Source organism: Cottoperca gobio, chromosome 22, assembly GCF_900634415.1.
Source record: "Cottoperca gobio chromosome 22, fCotGob3.1, whole genome shotgun sequence".
In the NCBI taxonomy this organism is placed as follows: Eukaryota; Metazoa; Chordata; class Actinopteri; order Perciformes; family Bovichtidae; genus Cottoperca; species Cottoperca gobio.
In genome coordinates, this window is record NC_041376.1 from 14319706 (window position 1) to 14338213 (window position 18508).

The 18508-nt window shown below is 40.3% G+C and overlaps 4 protein-coding genes across 4 annotated transcripts; 3 read left to right on the plus strand and 1 right to left on the minus strand.

Moving 5' to 3' along the window:
- Positions 1-278: 278 nt before the first annotated feature.
- LOC115027611 (kazal-type serine protease inhibitor domain-containing protein 1-like) lies at positions 279-3207 on the minus strand. The gene is made up of 4 exons (XM_029461052.1): positions 2742-3207; positions 2439-2599; positions 621-768; positions 279-504 (listed from the first exon to the last, which is right to left on the minus strand). Exons 1-4 carry the CDS (start codon positions 3205-3207, stop codon positions 395-397), a joined length of 885 nt encoding a protein of 294 aa, XP_029316912.1. The 3' UTR covers positions 279-394.
- A 2011-nt stretch (positions 3208-5218) lies between these two features.
- gale (UDP-galactose-4-epimerase) lies at positions 5219-9615 on the plus strand. Its single transcript, XM_029460677.1, is given in 12 exon segments — positions 5219-5375; positions 6191-6319; positions 6523-6638; positions 7166-7279; positions 7584-7760; positions 7847-7960; positions 8058-8117; positions 8119-8125; positions 8214-8299; positions 8422-8499; positions 8749-8863; positions 9239-9615. Coding segments are annotated over 11 exon segments (1053 nt in total). The 5' UTR covers positions 5219-5375; positions 6191-6198; the 3' UTR covers positions 9304-9615.
- Positions 9616-10076: 461 nt separating this feature from the next.
- zbtb8a (zinc finger and BTB domain containing 8A) lies at positions 10077-13973 on the plus strand. The gene is made up of 4 exons (XM_029459962.1): positions 10077-10226; positions 11500-12374; positions 12591-12760; positions 12981-13973. Exons 1-4 carry the CDS (start codon positions 10162-10164, stop codon positions 13296-13298), a joined length of 1428 nt encoding a protein of 475 aa, XP_029315822.1. The 5' UTR covers positions 10077-10161; the 3' UTR covers positions 13299-13973.
- Positions 13974-14539: 566 nt separating this feature from the next.
- On the plus strand, positions 14540-18081 carry hmgcl (3-hydroxy-3-methylglutaryl-CoA lyase). The gene is made up of 9 exons (XM_029460594.1): positions 14540-14700; positions 14952-15035; positions 15243-15350; positions 15495-15590; positions 15706-15854; positions 15958-16021; positions 16104-16292; positions 16963-17088; positions 17362-18081. The coding sequence occupies exons 1-9, from the start codon at positions 14605-14607 to the stop codon at positions 17461-17463; spliced, it is 1014 nt and encodes a 337-aa protein (XP_029316454.1). The 5' UTR covers positions 14540-14604; the 3' UTR covers positions 17464-18081.
- The last annotated feature ends 427 nt before the right edge of the window (positions 18082-18508 follow it).

Here is an 18508-nt window from a genome sequence, read left to right on the forward strand (position 1 = left end):
TGGTCGCACCTTCTCTCACTCCATCCATCTCTTCCTTTTTATCTCAGTGAACGAATGTTCTGTACTCTGTGTGTTCTGGGTGGAGTGGCGAAAGCAGGAGGAAGTGGTTTTACTTTAGGGGTGACTTGTATCGGTTTGTATCAATTATGTCAAATTAAATGTTTTGAAGATGAGTTAACAGTCTCCCTAGTATGCCAGTGTTCAAGTTATTATTCCATTTTATTATAATCATGCAAATGAATAAACTGTACACAGCCATATTACAGTGAGAAGGTGAATAAAAGCAGATTTATGTTACATTATAATAAAGAAATTGAGCTGTGATTCGAACATTGTGCCCTTTAATTTAAAATATGAATAATAGAATTGTCTGGTCATATAAAACTGATTTAAATTATACCCAGGTATAATGTCCAGATGCCAGCTGTCCAACACCACTGCCTTCCTCCAGATGATCAAAGTGCTCCTGTTCCTCCTCAGCACGGTCTTTCATCACCTTCACCACTGGAGAGCGGGTAAGAAACATTTTGAGTGAGAATATATAAACAAAATAAAACAAAACAAGCACAAAATTCTTATTCACTCGTGAACAGTCTGGGGTATGATGCTCAGCCACTCACCCTGTCTCAACACTGTGAGCTGTGCTGATGCCGACGTTTCCCCCAAGGCATTGTGAGATATGCAAGAGTAGACCCCTGCGTCAGAGACGTGGAGGCCCTGTATCTGAAGCCAGGCAGAGACAGTGTAGCGCTGGGGACCGCCTCGAGCCTGAGAAACAGACCGGATTAGCTGTAGTGCCTCTCTAGTGACATTCTTGGCTTTTCAATGTTTCAATAGTTTTGCCTATGTTAATGCATACAACATACATGTTGGTAAGGGTGTGAGTTTTATATATGTTTTTTTATTTCGGAAGTTCAACCTCCACTCCAATAATACGTCTATAATAAATTGTGTAGCCAAAATACAGACAGTCAGACCGTTAAGGACAGAAATGTCCTCATTTAAACCACCATGTTTGACCTCATGGTCATTGCAGCATAACATCGTGCATTCTATCATATCAGGCTTTCCACCTACAGCACTGGCTTCAAAGTTGTAGCTTTTACTATTTTCCACCAGATTGAGCCCTTTTCGCCATACATGCTTACATGTGTGAAGAAGAAAAACACATCAAAATCAATGTTTAGTGACAACAACAAAAAAGATCAAAATATACCTAACATTGAGTATACAGAAATTTAATTTTCGTTTTGTTTTTTTTGCCATAAAAAAACAATGGCGCCATTATGTAAACAAACTGTCATTTATAGGGTTAACATTCTGAAAATAAATGAATATTGTTGTGATCAGGATTGATGTTATCAATAGACTTGTGGAATAAACTCTGGAGCGGTGCATCAGTGCATGACTGTTTACAAGTGAATGATGGCACAAGAAAACATTGCTGTGTGGGTGTTTTTAAAAGGAAAGTCTGTTCATTTTGTTACTGCTGTTTCTTCTCAGTAGAAGCACTTGGAAAGTGATTGTTGTTTGGGTATGTATTCCTTTTCAGTTACACAGGTAGCTATCATACTGTTTCTTATCTATATATCACATATCAGAATCCCTTTTGTTGTGATGCCATTGCAATCTTTGCCAATAAATTGAGATAATATTGTGAGATACTGTGTGATTCTCATCTCAGCCTTGGAAAATAGAAAAACATCCACCAGCTGGATTCACGTTTTAAGTGGTACTCCAGCAATTTAGAGTGGCACCTCCACAAGGCAGGGAGTCTCACAATAGACTTTATAAACAGAATGATTGAAAATCGGATCAGCAGAGACAGACATAGCCTGACTTTTAGTCCATAGTATGGGTCAAGCTCAAGTGGCAACCTTCGGTCTGAAAAGTATAGCCAATGTGCAAGTGCTCTAAACCTGCATTGTTTCTAATGGCACAGCAATGGGTGACTCCACTGGTTGCAAGTCAGATTGTAGAAAAGTGTATGAGAAAATGAACCAACTTCTCACTGGATTTGTTACCTCAGTTAACATTTTTCTGATGAGTTTTTAATCTCATTCAGTAGTTTCAAGTCTTCAATACAGTATTTTGTCAAATATGGTCTCATTTAAAGTAAAATAGAAGATGAAAAAGGGTATATTTTAGGGCTTGGCTACCTTGTGATTGACAGGTCTCTACCACGGCGTTGCTATCACGGCGTTGCTAACACAGTGTTGCTAACACAGCGTTGCTACCACAGCTATTTGTCAGTATTTCGTTGTACTAAACACTTTCAAAGTCCCTTTAATCCAAAACATTACCTATCAAGCAAACTGGAAGAAATAAAAGGCCCTATTAAACTAAAAATGACAAACCCTACCGGACACAGTTCAATCAAAGCATACACTGTTAATGAACATTTTAGTGATGCATAGTAACTGCAGCTCGGATCAAACCTGGACAGAGATGTGGGGATCATCTCCTGGCAGGAAGTTGTCACTCCCTGTCTTCCTCCAGCTCAGGTTTGGAAGAGGGTAGGCTGAGACTTCGCACCCAAACACAATGTCGTTCCCGGTGTAGTTAACCAGGTTTCTGGGGCTTCGAATGATACGGGGCGCTGCGGCAGAAAAGGAGTACCCCAAGGTTCAAAACTAGGACCCCTAAAGTTCACTATCAAAACAACTATTCATATACATTAAAATCTTAAAAATATGAACTTTCCTAAACTGATAATATATGCAAGAAAAGAGTGCAGTAACCTGAGTGGCAGGGTCCTCTTTCAGTGAGCTTCAGGGTTGTTTTATGGTGGCTGGCGGACTCTCTCATCTGGCAAACATTTGGGTAGGTCCACCCATCTGAGCCACATACGGGGCCCTTTTCCTGACACACACATGTAGGTTCTGGCTCAGCCCTGTGTCCCCGATTTGGTATTTTTATCTGGCAGATCAGGCCCTCTCCACAGAGGCCGTAGAACTTCTGAGCTCCATCCGGGTCACACTGCTGCCCCTCCACGTTAGCACACTGCTCACAGCATTCACAGTCATCCTGCACCCGACCTGCAGGACAGTTGTAGGGGACTGGGGGGCAAAGGTGCTGATTGCACTCCCTGCAGCCCTCGCCCTCCTCCCACAGCCGCAGCCATCCACGGTGCTGGGGTGGCAACCCGAAGGAAGTATGGAGCCACACACTCATGTATATATAAACGCACAGGCACAGCTGAGCCATGACACAAAGTCAGAAAACAAAAGTCTTCCTGAAGTAACAACTTGATGGCACACAGTCGACCCAAATTTAAACTGTAAAATAATTTCAAACTGAACCAAATGTATAAGAGAGATGGAAGTCCTGGTTGCCTGCTGTTCTCTGACAGTCAAACAGTCACGTGTTGTTCCTCCTCTGAGTTTTAAATGTTTCCTTCTGTCTCCTCTCCTCTGTCCTCTACTGAATGGTTGAATTGGTTTTCCTTATTTTTCCTGTGTACCGCTGCTGAAGTATTTTATCATTTTGTTTTCCCCCTTGAGATTTCTTCATAAGCTCCAAGTCCTTTCTAACAAAGAAGCCGCATTACGCAATGAATAGAGTGAGCAAACTTCATCTCTAAGGTATCCGATTCGTCTCATCTTCCTTTCCTCCCAATTCTGCTGCCTTTCTTCACGTGCCAGTGTCTCTGGGCAGCGCACGATTGGCAAACAGGCTCCAGAAATGGCACAGCATATGAAAGAATCCTGCTAGATCTGAGCTTCATACAGACGTAATGGAAAATGAAAGTTCTCTATATAAACATAAGGATCACAAAATATATTTAACATGCATTACTCAGCATATTAGGATCTGAAGTCAATAGAAAATGCAACTCTATTTAACTGAGTAGTGGGAAATTCCTGAGTTTGGAAAATCTTTCTTATGGATTTCTGTTAGTGTTGTGTTGAGTATTTGACTATAAATGGAAAATATGGAGTATGGGAAAGGAAGCAAAACATATAAAAGTAAAGTGTAGATTTAAGTATGAGGTTTTTTGTTTCTCATAATTATAATAAAGTGACATTAAGTTATTATTACAAATAGCAAATATAAGTCTCAAACACAGACATATCTATACTATTTACAACAGACATAACACACATGTACAGACTTGTCAAGTACTATAAGTAGGTGTAACACAACAACAAATCTCTTCTACATCCGTTCAAATTGAATATGTCATCATATAGATTAGAAGGAAATAAAGAAAAAGTCAGATAATTAATAATAAATATTATTAAGTGTTATAAAGTCTATTCTTAACGCAGCTATATTTGCACGGTCATGAAACACTTAGTTATCATTTTACATCATTTAATAATAAAGCAAATAATAAGGAAACTTTGCAGCTTGATTGATTGATAAGCAGCATTTAGTATTGGCATGTTTGCTTTGTTTCTTTCTTTGTTTATATAATTTAATTTGAGCATGTACATTTATGATCTAAATATATACTTTTATGAATATTACAATTGAGATCAGGTTCCTTTATTTATGTATTCAATAACATAAAGACAAAAAGCCTGTACTGTATATGGTTGGTCACTACCAGTTTTGTTTTGGTTGTTATGAAAACAATAACAAAATGTATCAAAAAAAGATCATACTTCCAATAACTATTCCTTTTTGTTGTTTGCTTATGTGCATGTGCAAACTGAATGGACCTCACTTAATGCACAAACATAAAAAAGTATCTGTAGTTTAACTAAACTGCACTTGCATTGCTGCATAAAACCTTACTGTGTGTAAATGTCCTGGATTGAGTCTGTTTAGTAACGTGGCACTTTTCCTTTGCCATCCGGTATGAATCAGATTGTAAACAGAGTTGGACGCTCAGCACAATCACCTCCCTGTGTGAACGATCGAGGGCGGGGCTTTATTAGAGGGGATTCTGACGTCACGGCATGTGAGGAGTCACGTACTACGGCGGAGACATAAAATACTGTAAAGGTAGCGACAAGGCGTATTGTTAATCCGGTTCTTACTTCAAAATAAAACGTGAATTAAACCAATATTAAAACATCTTAATCAAATGCTAATGTTGTTCTATATGGTATTATACCCTATACTGATCACTTGTAAGGTCACAATTGAAGTTAAAGTGAATTCAATGGTATGTGGTGCGAATTTAGGAACGTGTATGCTTTTATCTTGAAGAATGCGTACAGGAAGTGGCGCGTGAATCATTGACCTAACTATATTCCACGTTTTACAGGAAGTAAATACATATCTGAAGGAGAGAGGGGACACTTAATTTGAACTGACTGATACAACTTCATTCTGTCGTCACACACACTTTCCTGCTTCTCCGGACCACCTTTATTAGGAGACTCTGCCGGGAACGACTATTTACACACTTATCGGGACATTTAGTACGTATCTCACTGACACCCACATCATTCTGTAAAATGTGTTCTCAAGTTGACATTTTTGGGAAGTTGTTGCCTTTGTTGACTGGGTTAGACTTAAGTTTTAGTTATATAGTATTTAGTGGAACTGGCAAAAATGCAGTGGGTACACGATGACATATTGATATTAAAAATAAAAAACTAATTCTAAGTCCGATTGTTTTAACTAACCTTACATACAGACCATAATTAATCAATTGGTTTGTATTGTACAGTCTGGCTCAAAAGCCCAAGCATAGATTATAATAGTATACTGGGTGAAATTAGTGTTACGGTTGTAGTTTGGTTGGCATGTATTTACATTTACATGAGTGTATGTTATAGTAAGCTCAGCGTTCAATAGTGCCCTGTACTTCATATAATGCCAATAGTTTTGAATGGAATTAAATCATACAACTTATATTACGCAATGTACAAGTAAGTTTCAGTTTATTTAGTCACTAATAAAGAGTGTTCTCTCAAAAGATAAGAATCTCTTCCAACAATGAGAAGTAGAAGTTGCTGACGTACTATCATGAAGGCACTGTCATTGTTTTAATGATTGGACAGGTTCAGGCTTGACAATGGACTGTGGGTGGGTCACATATCTTTCAAGTGGAACTAATATAGGTGTGCTCAAATGAACTGACGGATATCCTGTTTTTACCAGAGCATGTATCCTCTGCATGAGTGTCCTCTCACGTCATTCTGCTACTGCTAAAATCAAAATAATCACAACAGGGTTTTGAATGGACAGTTGATTGTATGTACTGTACATGAGTGTGTGTTGTATTTGACAGGTGAAAGAATGGCAGAGAAGGTGCTGGTCACAGGTGGAGGAGGCTACATTGGGAGTCACTGTGTGGTGGAGCTCATTGAAGCAGGTTTCCAGCCAGTCGTGGTAGATAACTTCAGTAACTCTGCTAGAGGTAAACTCCATAACTGCAACCACAGTCATCATAAACTTCCAGTGTGTTTGTTTAGTGTTGTGATATTCCTATCTTACTGTGTGTGTGTGTGTGTGTGTGTGTGTGGTGTGTGTGTGTGTGGTGTGTGTGTGTGTGTGCGTGTGTGTGTGTGCGTGTGTGTGTGTGTGCATGCGCGTGTGTGCTACATCCTGTTGTGAATGGAGGAGAAGGGGATGTGCCAGAAAGCATACGTAGGATAGAGAAGCTCTTGGACACCAGCATTGAGTTTCATGAACTCGATCTTTTGGACCAACCTGGCTTGGAGAAACTCTTCAAAAAGGTCAGAAAGTAGATTTATTAATCTCATCGAAGCAGGAACAATTACTTGTTTTATTGCTTAGTCGATCGATCGATAAATCACCTGCAACTGATGAAATGGCATGTTTCACCTTTTTCTGACAATTTATAAACAAATTGATAAATCAGTTACCCAAGAAAATATTTGGCAGATTGATGGATCATGAAAATAACTGTTAGTTGCAGCACAAAATCATATTTCTCCAAATGTAGAAAATAAAATGTAGTTTTCTTCCCCTCATAAGTCAGCTCTAAAATATATATTGTTGAGTAAATGCTTGGAGAATTTGTCTTTGGTTTATGAAACATTTAGGGCCATCTGATAAATTCACCAGTATTTATACAATTCCACTCTCAGCTTTTATAGTTTTTTTCTCTGTGTGTTTGTTTTTTTCCAAAGAATGTCCATTCTGTCCATTCATTGAGAATAGGTAGTGTGAAATAATGCGACCATATTAGTTACTTAGGTCGTACCCATCACACATGCCTAAATATCGATCCGTGTTGCAGCATTCTTTCAGTGCGGTGATGCACTTTGCTGGTCTGAAGGCTGTTGGCGAGTCAGTGGAGAAGCCGTTACACTACTACAGAGTCAACCTCACCGCCTCCATGAACCTGCTCGAGGTCAGTTTGAACTTTTGTCATCTGATCTGACACCGTCTGTCCTCCATTAAATCTTTACTTCCCTCTTCATTTCTGAACTGATCTTTATTTGCACTTCATCTTTGTTCGCCGAGTGCATGCCAGCGTGTGTTCATTAGATACTGAGTCGGCTACTTCTAACACTGCACCCTTCAGAACGTTTAACGTGTGGAGCTCACTGTGTCCGCCAAACTCAGTTTTTGTGCTTACTCCGTATGTGTGTGTGTGCTTTAGACTGCTGACTGTATGTGTGTGCCGTGTTTGTTTGCATCTGCATGTGTCCCAGGTGATGCAGGCTCACAGCGTGCACAATCTGGTCTTCAGCAGCTCGGCCACGGTGTATGGAGACCCTCAGCACCTTCCCATCGACGAGCAGCACCCCGTGGGCGGCTGCACCAATCCCTACGGCCAGTCCAAGTATTTCATTGAGGAGATGATCAAGGACCTCTGTAAAGCTGAGAAGGTACTCATCAGAGGGCATATAGCCATGCACAGATGCACACCCACACGTATACATATGGTGCGTCATTGTTGCCTCTGTGTCAGCAGGACTGGAATGCAGTGCTGCTGCGTTATTTCAACCCAATTGGAGCTCATGTTTCTGGCCTGATCGGAGAGGACCCTCAGGGTATCCCCAACAACCTGCTGCCATATGTTGCCCAGGTACATGAGCTCTCTGTCAAATACACGGCTAGATCAGATCAGAGCATACCATGCATATTCCATGTGTGTTACATTGCTTAATTTATCTCCCTCATAGGTTGCCATTGGGAGACGAAAGTTCCTCAGTGTATACGGGAACGATTATGACACACTTGACTGGGACAGGTAATGGAGAAGAACTATAACTGCATCACACAGATTTAATTGTGGTTTGAAATTCGAGCGGAGAACTCAAAGTTTTTTTTCTTGCTAGGTGTGCGAGATTATATCCACGTCGTCGATCTGGCAAAAGGACACATAGCAGCTCTGAAGAAGCTGAAGGACGACTGTGGCTGCAAGGTACATTTGAGAAAGGAGCAAAAACAAAAGTATTTTAAAACCTATTTTCTGGTTCATTCATGTGCATATACCATTGAGGTATTTATGGGAGTGCTGGAATGTGTGCGTTATTGTGTTTGTAGGTTTACAACCTGGGAACAGGGACGGGCTACTCTGTGCTCCAGATGGTGAAAGCCATGGAGAAGGCATCAGGGAAAGAGGTGAGTGACAGGAGAGCTCTTCTCTCTCCAAAGCAAATTGTCTTCAGGGTCAGCGATTGTATTGTGTCTTCTGAGAGTAATTGAAGTGACTTGGAGCAGTAGTATGGTTACACTACGTGTTATCCTGTTTAAAGGAGTTAAAGGATGGCAAGGCGGACATTGACTGTGAAGGCTGATTCACTGAAGTTCCTACTTTATAGGCTAAACTTCTCCGTTCTGTTAATTAAACTTAATGTTTTCTCTGCATAGATCGCATACAAAATCGCTCCACGTAGGGAAGGAGACATCGCATCCTGCTATGCTGACCCTCGTCTAGCCCACAAGGAGCTCGGCTGGAAGGCCAAATTTGACCTGGAAACAATGTGTAAGCACTATTACTCTGGAAAAGTCTACATCAATTTTATAATGTTTTTTTGTGTTGAATATATATATATATATAATATAATATAATATAATAATATATATATAATATATATATATATATATATATTATATAATATATATATATATATATATATATATATATATAATATAATATATATATATATATATATATATATATATATATATATAATATAATATATATATATATATATATATATATATATATATATATATATATATATATATATATATATATATATATAATATTATATATATATATAATATGATATATATATATAATATAATATAATATATATAATATAATATATATATAATATTTTTTGTACCCGTGTAGGTGAGGATCTGTGGCGCTGGCAGTCCAAGAACCCCTCTGGATTTTCCAATGGCACATCCTCTTGATGCTGTTAGATCCTCTCCTAAATCCTCTCCTAAATCACCGGGCCAAAGCGAACCATCAACTTCCTAATTTTCCTCATATTATCATATAAACTTGTGATTGAGCTGAATGCTTTATGTTTTGTCATGTTTAACTTTCTATTTGTTCTATATTAATAGTTATCTTATTTACTATTTAGTGTAAAAGAAATGTATAAAAATGTCTTTCTGATTTCTCTGTGTTGTAATTTCAAGTTAACAATGGGTATTTTTTCTATTAATGTATTGATCTGTGATCCATCAAACAATGAAAGAATAAATACATTTTCTTACTGAGGAAGCCTTAATTTCCATTATGAAGCTGTTTCAAAAGATTGTGAAATGAGTTGTAATTAAGGGAGATTGGCTGTTACAAAGCTGACTACATTATGAAATGAAGTGAAAAGTCTTCAGGGACACAACCAAACCATGAGAATATTCCAGTAAAAGTTACACTGATGAGGTTACTGAAAAGTCACTGTTGAGCAACACAGCATCATCATAGTGATGCCAAGGCATATTAAACAAACCTACCGGTAGCCTGTGATACGGTCAGCAGAGGGACAGACAGGCAATAAATCCCTACAGAAATATTATAGAAATATTACACAATTGTATATGGCTGGGGCATTCGGTGTTCAATATTAATATTCTGTCCATGCACTACATGTAAACGGGGCACTAGGGCTTTAAATGGCTCCTTGAACCCTCGGGCACCCAGTTAATAAACACCCACGTCAGCAGTGCTCCAGTCGCTCTAACCGGGTTTCGGTCTTTAGGGCTGAGCAGGAAGTGCCTGACTGAGGACCCTGGACGAGAAAAAAAAGGCAAAAGAAATTAAAAATGGAAATGGTGGCAGACTTGGGGGCGAGTAGACTCTATCGGGCGCCGGGTGAATCAAGTCACCAGTGAGTATCGATGGATTTTGTCAGGGGTATCACGGCGTGGGGCGTAAGCGGGTCCTACAGACACCTCACGCCTGGGAGAGAGTCTCTGGGTTTGGGCAGCAGGCAAATCCTCCCCGCTGCTCGCTGCGCTCCGGACCTCCGGCGAGAAGTGGGGGTGGTGTTGAGGATGAAAACGGGCGTGTGAGCGCGTCTTATCCCTAATATGATTCACTATGTGAATATATTCATTTGTCAGCTGGCAGCATGCTTAGTTGCTGGAGGTTTGTGTCTTATTTTTCTATTGTGTGCTGGCTGGAGCCTGAAGTGGGCGTCGCTCCAGGACAGACTGGGCTGCTCTGGTGCGCCGCTGCCCGCTTTTCTCTCGCAGGACTGCAGCACTCTCCTTTCGGTTTGTAGGTCGACTGACACCTGAATTAAGGGAGAATATATCGGTTAAGATACCGGACTTGGTTTCGTGTGACATGAGGAGCACTATAGAGTGTTGCGGGCGGGCGTTGCACGGTGGGTTATCGGGCGAGCAAGCATCGCACAATTAAAAATGAATGCGTGTAATTCAGAGTCTACATAAGGAAGCCTAAATGGGTTACTATAAATACAAATAGAAATTAAGAACTATTCTGCAAAGGAGGTTGCGGCAATGTTCTTCTATCTTTGGATGATATACCCGGATACAGTGCTTTATTATTTCCTCTTCCCATGAGTCTGTTGTGTTTATAACGTCGGATATTTCATGCCCGCTTTAGCTTCCCTCAGGGATGATTACAGGGTTTGCCACCCGATGCTCTGACTGGAGTCGGGTGTAGCCCATTAGAACAAGATTTTGATTGAAGGTTCGTGCAGCCAATCACAGTGCAGAATGAAGTCCGGTGGGCGGATGCTCTGCGGAGCTGGAGATAGTCCAGTGCAGAAACAAAGACAGGGGAGAATTGACAGCTACATCAATAGGGGGGTCAATGGTGTGTTTGCTATGTGACCTGCTGTTAATATTAGGGCTCTGTAGCATAACCATTTACCAAAGTAAGCTGGCCAGGTCAGATTTTCAATTTAATCGCACTGCAGGAGTGCATGTTTCCCTCCTTAATGTGTAAAATTCAAATGATAGATAATGTATGCAAATAAGCTCTTAGCTTGTAAATTCAGGAGCATGAAGATAGAAGTGTCTCAATTTCTTTAATGAGTGTCCACAAGGTCTCTATGATCTGTAATTTTCTTGCAGAACAAGTCTATGCCGCATGCACACCCAGTGTGAGTGCTATAATGTTGTCTCCTGCAGGCAGCCTCAGAGGTGGTTCAACGCCGCTGACATCACAGTGGCTCACCAAAGCAGTTTGCTGAAGCAGCTCAACCAGCAGCGCCGCCAGGAGCTATTCTGTGACTGCAATGTGCTGGTGGAGGGTCAGCTCTTCAGGGCCCACCGCAACATCCTGTTCGCCAGCAGCGGCTACTTCCGCATGCTGCTGTCCCAGGGGCCCGACGACCTGGCCGACTCCATCGACGCCACGTTCGACGTCTTCAGCCCTGAGACCTTCACCGTCATCCTGGATTTCATCTACTCCGGTCAGCTGGACCTCTCCAGTCACAACGTGATCGAGGTGATGTCTGCAGCCAGCTACTTGCAGATGAACAATGTCATCAACTACTGCAAGAACTTCATCAAATCCTCCTTGGACATCAGCGTAAAGGATGAGGACAGTGATCGCTGCCTCAGTTTGTCTGAGACCTGCAGTTTCACCAGTGGAGCAGGAGAAGAGACCTCAGAGCAGCAGCAGCAAGGCCCCAGCTCTGTCAGCCCACCACCAGCGCTCTGGACCCGGGACAACTCCAGATCCCAGTCTAGCTTTATGGGGAAGGACCTTGACCTGGAGTCACCGGCCTCAGCGCTGAAGACTAACCCGAGCAGCCCTGCTGATGATCTCAATGCAGAAACGGAGGACATGCAGGACCCTCAGGACCCTTTGTACACCTTGCCTGGATCAGAGCGCAGGCGAGGTAAAGGTGGAACCAAGAGGAGAGCGTCCAACAGCTCTCGCTCCAACCAACCTGAAGACTTAGACATCGAGGAGGCGAGGACACAAAAGGCTGAAAAGGCAGAGGAGCTGTATGCTACTCTTCCACCTATGTTGGGTGTTATTGGACACTTAAATAAAGGTGAGTTGTTGTATGTGAGAGTGAAAATATCATTGAATTTAGAAACAGCAAGGCACAGTCAGATGTCAAGCAATGATTTTTCAAATGTAACGGAGAATCTAAAATGATCCCTTAATACTTCAGTTCTGTTACTTTTTCAATGAGCTCACTTCCATTCTAACATTAATTCTAGCTGCATAAACAGAAAAGCTGTGAACACTTTCTTTCTACTTGCAGACTCCAACCCCATTATGCGCTTCAAATGTCCCTTTTGCACACATACGGTGAAGAGGAAGGCAGACCTGAAGCGTCACTTGCGCTGCCACACTGGAGAGAGGCCTTACCCCTGTCAGGCCTGCAATAAACGCTTCACTCGCTTGGAGCATCTTCGTAGCCATTTTGAGACAGTAGGTTTATTTACAACCGGAAGGTGAAAGTCATTTATTATTGGTGTAACAGCTTCAGAAACATAGAAAATGTGAGTTTCCACATACACATGCTGCGCTACAGTGTTGTAAAACAAAATATAACTTGTTTTCTCATGTGTATCAGTGTTTACAACCACCTACTTCTACCCATAGAAACACCAACAGTAACACAGAAGTTTTGATGTTTGTTTCTCCGCAGATCCATCAAGCCAGGAAACTGGTGTGCAGGAAGTGTAAGTGTCAGGTGACGGAGGACACTGGGCATGTGGTGTGTGAGGGCACACGACGCTACCGCATGTGCACCGCGTGCGTCCAGGAAGTGGATTGCGATGACATCCCCATGGACAGTCTAGATGGCGCCAATGAGGAGCCGGCCCTTTTGTTAGGGGTGGATGGGGAGGAAGAGGGGGACAGCAAGAGGAGCTGGATGGTAACGGATGACGACGACCTGGCTGAAGACTCGGGGGCCGACCTCATCATCCAACAAGTGGACGACAGTGACGAGGAGCTGCAGTGAAATAGAACCAAAGTCTGTGTTTATGTGCAGAAGCCTGTGTGAATATTGACTGTGTGTATGTGTGTGTGTGTGTGTGTGTGTGTGTGTGTGTGTGTGTGTGTGTGTGTGTGTGTGTGTGTGTGTGTGTGTGTGTGTGTGTGTGTGTGTACTAAAGCCATGCAAGAGAATTTAAGCATAAAATATGTGATCCAGTAATGTAAATACACACATTTACGATATATTAGTTGTCTATTAGTTAAATGCAACTGGTCAATCTTCACTTTCAATAAGATGTTGACCTCTGTGACAAAATGGAATGCTTTTTGTTAAGCTTCATAAAGATATGCAGTATCCAAAGCATGCACATTCAGTGTTTCCTTTGCTTCTATTATAGTTAACTCTTTCAAATGTGTTTTTTTCATATGCATGGAAGAACACTTTTGCTTCTTTTTGGGACTCTGCTTTGTTAAAAGCTGTAGTTGAGCAAAACAAAGTGGCATGGCCAGAATAATGACTATACTGCGATTTCCCTACTTACATTAAGGGAAGTCAAGAGAATACATTTCCACCAATGTCACACATTTGCAGATTTTTTATGATTATCTTTGATTATGATATGCACTATTATATAAAACCAATTATAATTTATTTGTTTGTTTTTTTAACTTTTTGACACATTAAAAATATTTTTATACATTTCTGTGTTCTGTGTCTTTTCACCCCATTTCTTGTGTAATTGGAAAGAACAATCAAATACTATAAAAGGAAAATTGTGTTAAGGGCAACAAACAAAAAAACTGAAATTCGCAAAAACGATTAAAAAAAAAAGTGTGTACTCTATGTTTATACGTAATTTTAGAGGGTTTATCAGATAACCTAGGTTGAATTAAAACAGTAACATGGGTAATCTTTTAGAAGAAAACTCCCCCTAATAAAATCTAAATATTAACCATTAAAGAAATTGTGGCGTTTTTGTATTCAAAATATAGAGTGACATTTTTAGAAGACAGCTTTAAATTGCGTTTTCACGGTTGAAAATGCCAATTTGACCAAAATGTCACTGTCAAATAGCAAGTGAATGTAGTAGTACAAATGACATTAGTGAAGCATTACAAACATAGGTGAGTGTATATGTTATGTTGAAGTTGTAAATGTATTTAAACTTATATGGAAATGAGCTTTCTATTCAAATGAATATATTAATAATACATATATGTGAACGGATTCTAAAAAATTGTATTCAAATTCCCGGCCCATAGATGGCGCCCGTGTGGTGCGTTCAGTTGCTACTCTCGCGAGGAAGAAGTGACGTCAGAGCAAAGGCATCATGGCGGCCGTCATGAGAATTGTTAACAGAAGCGCTTTACATTCAGCAATGGGTCAGAAGTATGTGGCATATAGTTCAGCAGCAAAGGTCTCCGCAGTAAGTTTTCTTGTAGTTCTTTTTTCTTCCAGCAGGACTATTGTACACGTTTAGCTAGCAGCCTCGAAGGCAGTGCTTGTCAGCCAGCTGTTAGCTTCCTCTACCGTCAAGCCAAGCTAAGCTAACATACAGTAACTGTTAGTTAGTAACCTATGCAGCTGTTATCTGGCTACTTGTCAGGTTTAACATCAGCTATTTCTAATTTAACGCTGCTTTACATCTGTATTAAACGTGTGTGTTTGTCTGTACAGGCTGGCGTAAGAGCAGGTCAAGCTCTTCCAGAGAAGGTGAAAATAGTGGAGGTGGGACCCAGAGATGGTCTCCAGAATGAAAAGGTAACGTTATGTAAGAACGGCTATTATAGACAGGAAATATCCCATTCTGACGTTAACACAGCTCTCTCTGTCAAACCATTCAGTGTAGTGAGATTGAGCAGGTGTCTTATGTCCAACCAGGTGAATCTCAGTCATGCATTTGTGTTTTTTGCATCCCGTGTTTTCCAACTGTTCCTCATCTTGTTGCTTTGCTGTTTCCACCCTCAGACTATGGTGCCAACAGAGACAAAGATTCATTTGATTAACATGTTGTCAGCGACAGGGCTGGGAGTCATTGAGGCCACCAGCTTTGTATCTCCAAAATGGGTTCCACAGGTGAGTTTGTTCTCCCAGAGCCATTCATATGGAAAGTGCTGACAGGAGCCAAAGTAGGGCGGTACAGAAACTGCAGACTATAGGAATGTAAGTGGCTTGTTCTCCAACACTAATTGGTTTCTGTCATCTTTATCTAAATGGCAGATGGCAGACCAGGTGGAGGTGATGGAGGGGATCTGTAGGAAACCTGGAGTGTCTTACCCCGTCCTCACCCCCAATCTTAAGGGTTTCCAGGCTGCTGTGAGTGTCAAGCATCATATCCCAAAAGCTACACTGACAAAGTGTATAACCAGCTTCTTGCACTGTAGGTGATGTGTATCATTTAATGTATTTTCCATTCTCTTACTTACCACAGGTGAAGGCTGGAGCTTCAGAGGTAGCCATATTTGGTGCTGCATCTGAGCTCTTCAGTAAGAAGAACATAAACTGCTCAGTGGATGAGAGTTTACAGCGCTTTGACGAGGTTATGAAAGCAGCTAAAGAAGCCGGTGTGCCAGTAAGAGGGTAGGTTTACTGGCTCGCTCTTGACTGTCAACAAATGTATAAATTACTGGAATAATAGGGTTTGATTTTTCACGAGTTCCCTCTCTGTTTCTCGTCACTGCAGTTATGTGTCATGTGTTCTTGGATGTCCATATGAAGGCAAGGTGGCACCTGAAAAAGTTGCACATGTGAGTTCTCACACGTTTACATCACGTAAACTGTCACACTGTCACTGATGCAAGCAGGTCAAGCTTTGGCTCTATCTTGCAGGTAGCTAAGCGTCTGTACTCCATGGGCTGCTATGAGATCTCTCTCGGGGACACTATTGGAGTGGGGACTCCAGGTAGCATGAGTGAAATGCTGGAGGCCGTGAGCAGAGAGGTGCCAGTTAATGCCTTGGCAGTGCACTGCCATGATACCTATGGCCAGGCCCTGGCTAACATCCTCGTAGCCTTACAGGTCAGACCTAGTTCCGGTTATTTTAATGCTATTTAAAAATATCTTTGAAATATTCAGATAGTGAGATAGACTGTGGATGGAGGTGATTTATTGTTTATGCACTGTTTTTTATTTATATTTTGTTTTTAGTTACGTTGGCTCAAGAGATAAATACATGTACACGCATATAAAAGAACAATGACATTAGCACCAGATCAAATAAAACAAATAAAACGACAACTAAGAAGAAATACAAAAAAACTTTAATAAAATAAATAACAATAATAGAAAGAAGACTTGCATTGTAGCGTTGTTAGTGTTGCTTCAAAGAATAACCTGATATTTTATTTAGAATTATTTTTTAAATGTTTAGTATTCAATTGTTGTCTTTTTGTAGCTTTTAAATATATATGATTCCCCCATCACCACAAGGATGATCTTTAAACTTTAATGCAAAAATAATGCTACTTCCTTACAATACCGGAATAGATGGGACAGAAATCCTCACATAATCTACATAAACAGTTGACTGTATATATAAACATTACTGTGTGTATTAATCTAAGAAATAATTTCTCTCCCACTGTTCAAGAGATAATTCATAGATAATATTCCTTTGTCAAACGTTGATTTAATAAATAGAAGTTGATCCTTAATTAATATATATTTATGTTGTACCATCATTTTGCAGATGGGCATCAGTGTGGTAGACTCGTCAGTAGCTGGACTGGGCGGCTGTCCCTACGCCCAGGGGGCTTCTGGGAATGTTGCTACTGAAGATGTAGTCTACATGCTGCATGGACTTGGGATTCAAACGGTAAGAAGTTACACTTTATGTTTCTCTTTGTCCTCTCCTATCTTGTACTTACTTTTATAGTATAGATTAAAGATGCTTCTCTGCTTTTCTGTTTTAATTATAAAATAATTTTTAATAAAAGAAAAAAGAACTGCTTAGAAATTGCTCTTTCATGAATGAAATGCAGCAGCTTTGCAGAATGTTAGTCCACTCTATTATAATTTAGTAGCTGTAATAATTGTGTACGTTGTGAGCTCCCTCAATTTGACCTTTGGCTTTCTGTCCTCGCCTCAGGGAGTGGACCTCTCAAAGCTGATGGACGCTGGAGCTTTCATCTGTCGAACCCTCAACAGGAAGACCAGCTCCAAAGTAGCGCAGGCCACCTGCAAGCTGTAGACAAAAACCAGACCACAGACTATACACCGTAGCACAATTCTTTAACCTGTAACATTCATCCTCTGTATGTTCAGTTCTCCATATTCTCTCTGTCATGAGTTCGATTCATCCTATGCCAGTTCAAATATTACTTTAGTTTTAGAATAAAATACCTTATTCACTAGATAATAGCAGAGCTGTAAGGGTGCCTTATGTACAGTCAGTCTAATCATACAGATCCTACTTATTAAACGCCATGCCTTCACCGGTTTCTTTAATAGTGTGCTTACATTCCTTTCTTGGCTGTAGGTAAGTCAAAGTGAAGCACCGTCTTTGTTTCTAATAAAAAATGAACCGGTGGAAAAAAGGGATGAACTCACTGCTGATGTCAGAAAAGACAAATTGTTTTGACTTCTATCATCCTCTGTGTGCAGTGATCACTGTCTTCAAATGGATTCTCTATATAGTCATCGTCTATAGAAGCAATCAGTCTTATGAACTTGGGCATTGTACTGGCTTGTGAAAAAACGTTGATGTGCTGTGTATTTATTTTATTTTCAAATTCAACATGTACATATCCAACTATATTGTAAATTAACAAATTGTAAATTTTAAAATAAATCAATACTATTTCTTGAATTAAGTGTCACTGATCTTATTTTGACAGCATTGTGATCAATGTACAGGCTCTGAAACAGTTTTATTTAGTTTTATGTGTATGTGTCTGTATGTATGTATGTATGTATGTATATATATGTATATACAATTTTTTACTGTTTGTTTCTTTTAAATGCACTGTAAGGTGACCTTGGGTGTCCTGAAAGGCGCCTCTAGATAAAATGTATTATTATTACTGATATATATATATTACTGAATATGTATATATATAAATGGAATTGATTCCATCCTTGAACATATAAGGCACTTAAGTGAAGGTTAATATTTTGCAAAGTCCATAGTGATTTTGCAGTTTGATTGCGAAAATTATTTTTTTGCCCCACCTTGTTAAATACCTGATCGACAAGTCTGACAGGCAGACCAAGATTCTTAACGCTGGCCTACCCAT